Raw genomic sequence first — 5,533 nt, forward strand, 5'->3', positions numbered from 1 at the left:
GCGAGGCCCTGCTGTGCTGGCCGCTGTGCGAAGAGCTGCGGGGAGAAGGAGAAGGAAGACTTTGCATACTGAGCGCTGTCTGTCCACAGTCCATGCCCTACAGCCGCGTCCTGGAGGTCTACAGGGAGCACCTCTCCCCCGAGCTGGCGTACTTCCCGGAGCCTCTGCTGCTCCACCAGGGCCACATGCAGTGGCTCTTCGACCACAAGGGAAACAGATACCTGGACTTCTTCTCTGGGATCGTCACCGTCAGTGTCGGCCACTGCCACCCGTGAGTAGCCTTAAAATTCTGGGTTTCCACGCCAGGAGAATGTATGGGGAACAGGTGAATGGCCACCTTAGTGATTCGGGGCCCTGATGAAAAATTCTCTCTCCTGAGGCCCATCCCAGTTTATGGCTGACACGCTCCCTGCTGTTTCCTGGGCAACAGAAAAATCTTAACACTGCCCCCTTCCCTTGGCAACACAAGTTTTAGTCATCTCAGGGCCCGTGCAGTGGGGAGGGCACTGTGTGACCGGACTGCTGTGAGTTTGTGGCTGGGGAGGGAGGCTCCTCACTGGTGACTGCTGCCCAAGAGAAGACATGCATATGGAGAGGCAGAGGACGAGAAAGGGGGGCAGTTCTCACAGCACACGTGTGTGTGGGGGCCGGAAGGGGGTGTGAGGAGAGATGAGAGAGCAGTGCCAGCCTAAGGCTCTTCATCAGCTACTCTGAGCCACGGACGAGGAGAGGAAGGAAGACAGGAGGGTGTAACATGGCTGGAAATTGACATTAGGAACATATGGGCCCATCAGTCATGAGGTTCTCTGCTACCTTAGTCATCCGCCCAACTGACACCATCTCTGAGGAATCTCCTCCTCCCACACCTAGAAGCCACCGTACCCTCCCAGCTGGACTACCAGTGCCAGTTTCCAACCTCCCCCACCACTCCATTCAGATGTATTTTGCTAAACAATGCTTTGGCCAAGGGTCTCTTCTGACGGAGCGTTTATTGGCACGCCACACTTTTCCAAAGGGGGTTCCATGGAACACTGACCACAGGAGAGGTTTGTTGGGAAGAGGTCCTTGGGAGAAATAAGCTCAGGAAACTTTAAACTGTATCTCCTTCCTGGGGAGAAGTTGTGCACATGAGAGTGTTAAAGGTACTGAAAAGTCCTGCAGGCAAGAAATCTGTTTGATCTTGCATATCTCAAAACTGTTCAACTATTAACTGATCTTGGGGTGGGACAGTTCTTAATAACAGATTGGTGTATAACAAACTTCAGCCCTTGCTGTTCTTTAAATCAAGAGCAGACATCTGCATCTGGCTTTTCCAGGCATCCCAAGCCAAATCCTACCTGTCTATCTAGTTCCTACTGTCCATCAACATCACCCTCCTTTCACAGAATGTGGTTTCATAGTTACAAAATATTCAACTTTCACCACTACTGAGACCCAGATATCAGAATCCTCACTGAAGGAAAAGAACATTGATCTTGTCTGCATGTGCTTGACGGGTCTGTAGCTCTTTAAAAAAATAAAATGGGCAGACACCAGGCTGGCATCTAGTGTCTCAAGCTTCCAAACTATTGAAAGTGTAATTACTAAGAACACCTCGTTGGAAGAGGCTCTAAGTCCAAACTCCCTCCTACACTAAGAATTGCTTTTTTAAAAGATAACCATTTAGTCTCCTTCATTACCTTTTGAGGAACATTGCCAGACACCTGTGGTGGTTAGCGCTCTTTCTCACTTGCGGGTGAAATCTTTGCGTTCAGTGGCCAGTGTGTGTGCGGTGAGGGGCGTGCCCAGCTGCAGCGTGAGTAACTCTGCTCCCCGGTTTATCCAGGAAGGTGAACGCAGTGGCACAGAAGCAGCTGGGCCGCCTGTGGCACACAAGCGCCCTCTTCTTCCACCCACCCATCCATGAATACGCAGAGAAGCTTTCGGCGCTTCTCCCAGACCCTCTAAAGGTAGGATGCTCCCAGCTCCAAGGGATGGAGCCTCGGATCCCAGAGGAGCAGCCTGAGGAGGCAGGGATATGGTTAGGGAATTGTGTGCATTGAACAACTGACTAGTGAGCTAGTAGCTGTATCTGGAAGTAATCAAGAAGAAAGGAGTTTGCCCTGGGCAGTTTGGCTCAGTGGATAGAGCATCGGCCTGCGGACTGAAGGGTCCCAGGTTCGATTCCGGTCAAGGGCATGTACCTTGGTTGCAGGCACATCCCCAGTAGGGGGTGTGCAGGAGGCAGCTGATTGATGTTTCTAACTCTCTATCCCTCTCCCTTCCTCTCTTTAAAAAAATCAATAAAATATATTTAAAAAAAGAAGAAGAAAGTTTACAAATCGCTGGTGAAACCAGCCAGTGTTCACTTCCTCAGCTCCAGGCCTCTGGTCCCCACCCTCATCCCTTAGCAGGAGTCCCTCCCCGTCCCCCACTCTCTCCTTTATGTTCCCCAAGAGCTTTGCACCTTTTTGACTCATAGCCTCTCTGCAAAGTCATTAGCATTTTTTCATTTTACAAAGAGGGGAGCCATTTTTAAATAAAAAATATACCATTCAGTTCATTTAGTCTAAGAGGCACTTAGATGTTTTTACTAAATGAGATTCTTCTATATCTGAAATGATTGGATTTTTTAACTGAATTGAGATGTTAAAATCTTGGCCAAGATTTGCAATTAGGGATTCAACGAGTTAATGCATATGTAGTACCTAGGACAGCACCTGTGTTAACTATTATTATTTTACTCTAGTACCCGGATACTCTATTGACTATAGTATCTGGAAGACATGAAAGCTGGAATAATTGTAACCAAAGTTCAGCCCAGTCATGTTTACGAAAGAGCAGAAGCCAGGAAGTCAGCAAGGGCACGGCACATGCCTACACGCTCCCGTCCCCAAGCCAGGAGGACTCATACCCTTCCGTTCGCCCCTTTTGTTTGGCCAAGATGAACTGCATTTTTGTTTGTTTGCTTGTTTTTTCACCATTCACACACAGCTCAGGCTGGGATGCCCTTTGGGCTGCAGGATCAGGGAGCCTCCTAGTCCCAAGCCCTCAGATCAGTTTAGGGTTAAGGTTAGGGTTTGGGTTCAGGTTAGTTAAGTTCAGAAATCAAGAGACCTGGTGCTTAGATCCACTCAGCCACTAACCACTGTGTATAACTCAGCACGTCTCCCCACCTAAGCATTTTGCAGAGCGTCAAACAAAGCCAATGAAAATCCAAAACGTTTCACACTGGGACAATCCCTGAGACATTTTTGCATCTCTAGCTCTTAGCAGCTGCTCAATGAAAAGCTGTAGAATTACTACAGTAGTCAAATGACAGAACTGCTAGGAAACTCTCCTTAATAATCCGGGCTGGGACACAGTCTTCAGCAATTTTGAATTAATGGATAATAAGAAAATAAACTGAAGTATGACCTCACATGTCTTTCTTTCCCTCCAGGTCATTTTCTTGATGAACAGTGGCTCAGAAGCCAACGACCTAGCCATGCTGATGGCCAGAGCACACTCAAAGAACACAGACATTATTTCATTCAGGTAACCACACCTCGGAATATCTAACTTGAATGGCATTGACTTACCCCAACACTAAATGTCTAGTTGTAAAATACAGTGTGGAGGGTTATGTTTCTAATTTTAGGTTTTAAGGCAAGATCAGTCCAACGAATTTGATGACTGGATGACCCCATCCAAATTGGCCTGATCCGAAGTAGGGGTCCCTGACTGCATAACAGCGTGAAGTCTAGTAATGTCATAGATCTCCTATGGAAGCGAAGGTCACCTCACAGCTCTTTTTACTTTGAAGATGTACTTTGATGATGACATATGCCAAGTGGAGAATTACTGGTCTCCACTCATAGAAACTCGTGACTCTACCACAGGACCTGGGCCCACTTCATCTCCGCTTATGATAATGAGCCAGTCGGCATTCATAGCTCCAGCTGCACCAGGCTTCCATGTTTTCTTCTTTTTCAGTTCATACTTCTGTTCCCTTGGGTGACTTTTGAGAATTGGTCATTTAATAGGTTAATTATTAACCCTTGATAGCTAAATTATTAGCGTTAGAAATAATAGAACACTAAGAATTTTGCTTACAGTTGCCTCCCTCAGGTAATTTTATATAGCACATTTAAACACTATTACAGTAAGGTTTATGCAAAAGACAGGAGTGAGTTATAGTAAAAATTGATGGAGTAAAGAAATAGTCCCATTCTTTCTGCCATATTATGTATGGCCATAATTTCTGTCTAGATTGGAAAGAAGATTTCATTTCAGCACAATTTTACTACCAAAGCACACCCAATAGTACAGATTCCATATAAAAAGCACATATAGTAACAGCAGGCATGAGCAAACGTTTGCTATTAAAGAAGTATGACTGTAAAGAGTTGTGATGGATATTTTACCTAAAGAAACATTCCAGAAGGTGTATGTCCAGGCAAGTATTAATCTATTCAAAGCAGTCACGGTGCCACAGGGTTCATCACATGTCTGTGTCTCCTCTTTCAAGATAGATGACCATCTATTTGCATAGGATTGGTCTTCGTTCAGTCCTAAATCTGCATTGTGCTTGATTTTGATTTGGGAAATTGCCCAAATTCATTTGAAGCCAAATTGATGATTAGGATGACTTATACTGAATAGGATTGTTTTGGGTTCAAGAAGAAACAAAACCTGTGTTTCTTCTTTGGCAAATCAGGTAGCTTTTAAGGCACTTTTTAAAAAAGAGTCCCCAACGATGTTGAGCAATAGCTGCATCACAGGAAGAAACATTTGGCTTCTCAAGGTGACTATTTCAAAGACAAATACTCATTGAATATACAAGGTGAGGCAAAAGTAGGTTTATAGTTGTAGTATGCAAAACATATATACTGGAGGCCTAGTGCCACTGATAGGGTCCCTTGGCCTGGCCTATGCCCTCTCGCAATCCGGGACCCTTTGGGAGATGTCAGGCTGCCCGTTTCAACCTGGTACCCACAGGCCAGGCTGATGGACCCCACCAGTGCATGAATCTATGCACCAGGTCTCTAGTATGCACAGAAGATCTTTGGTTAATCTCTTCCCACCCTTCCCCCTCCCCCTTTCCCTCTGAGATTCATCAGTCTGTTCCATGTTTCCATGCCTGTGCATTGAGCGTCTGCCCCGTGGTGGTCAGTGTGCGTCATAGCTACCGGTTGATTGGTCGAAGAGTCACTTGGGCTTTTATATATATATACTAGAGCCTGATGCATGAAATTTGTGCAAGGGACTCAGCCCTCGCAGCCCCAGGGCCTCGGCTTCATCTGGAATGTCATCTGGATGGTCCTTCAGCTGTTCTGTCTAATTAGCATATTAGCTCTTTATTATATAGGATAGATTATTTATTAATTTTTGTATTATTTCCATACGAACAACTGTAAACCTACTTTTACTCCACCTAGTATAATTTTTGTCTTGTTGCTGGAAGAGGAGCCTCACTCCTTTAGAGTAACAGTAAGTCAGGTGGTAAAGTCAGAGTTCTTGGCTAGATGGTCTCCAAAATCTCTCCTACAATTTCAAATCTATGACATCAGCA

At 45.6% G+C, this 5,533-nt stretch overlaps 1 protein-coding gene across 4 annotated transcripts in view; it reads left to right on the forward strand.

Annotated features, from left to right (window-relative positions):
* AGXT2 (alanine--glyoxylate aminotransferase 2) overlaps positions 1–5,533 on the forward strand; it is a 22,792-nt gene that overhangs the window by 5,372 nt on the left and 11,887 nt on the right. For 3 of the 4 annotated variants that reach the window (XM_015562646.1, XM_015562645.1, XM_015562648.1), the window contains 3 exons: positions 90–271; positions 1,826–1,949; positions 3,422–3,516. In XM_015562646.1, the coding sequence (XP_015418132.1) occupies positions 90–271; positions 1,826–1,949; positions 3,422–3,516 (401 nt within the window). The remainder of the gene's footprint in view (positions 1–89; positions 272–1,825; positions 1,950–3,421; positions 3,517–5,533) is intronic. The other variant, XM_015562649.1, reaches the window with a different exon arrangement.

This window comes from Myotis davidii, unplaced genomic scaffold (assembly GCF_000327345.1).
Source record: "Myotis davidii unplaced genomic scaffold, ASM32734v1 scaffold496, whole genome shotgun sequence".
NCBI classification, from domain to species: Eukaryota; Metazoa; Chordata; class Mammalia; order Chiroptera; family Vespertilionidae; genus Myotis; species Myotis davidii.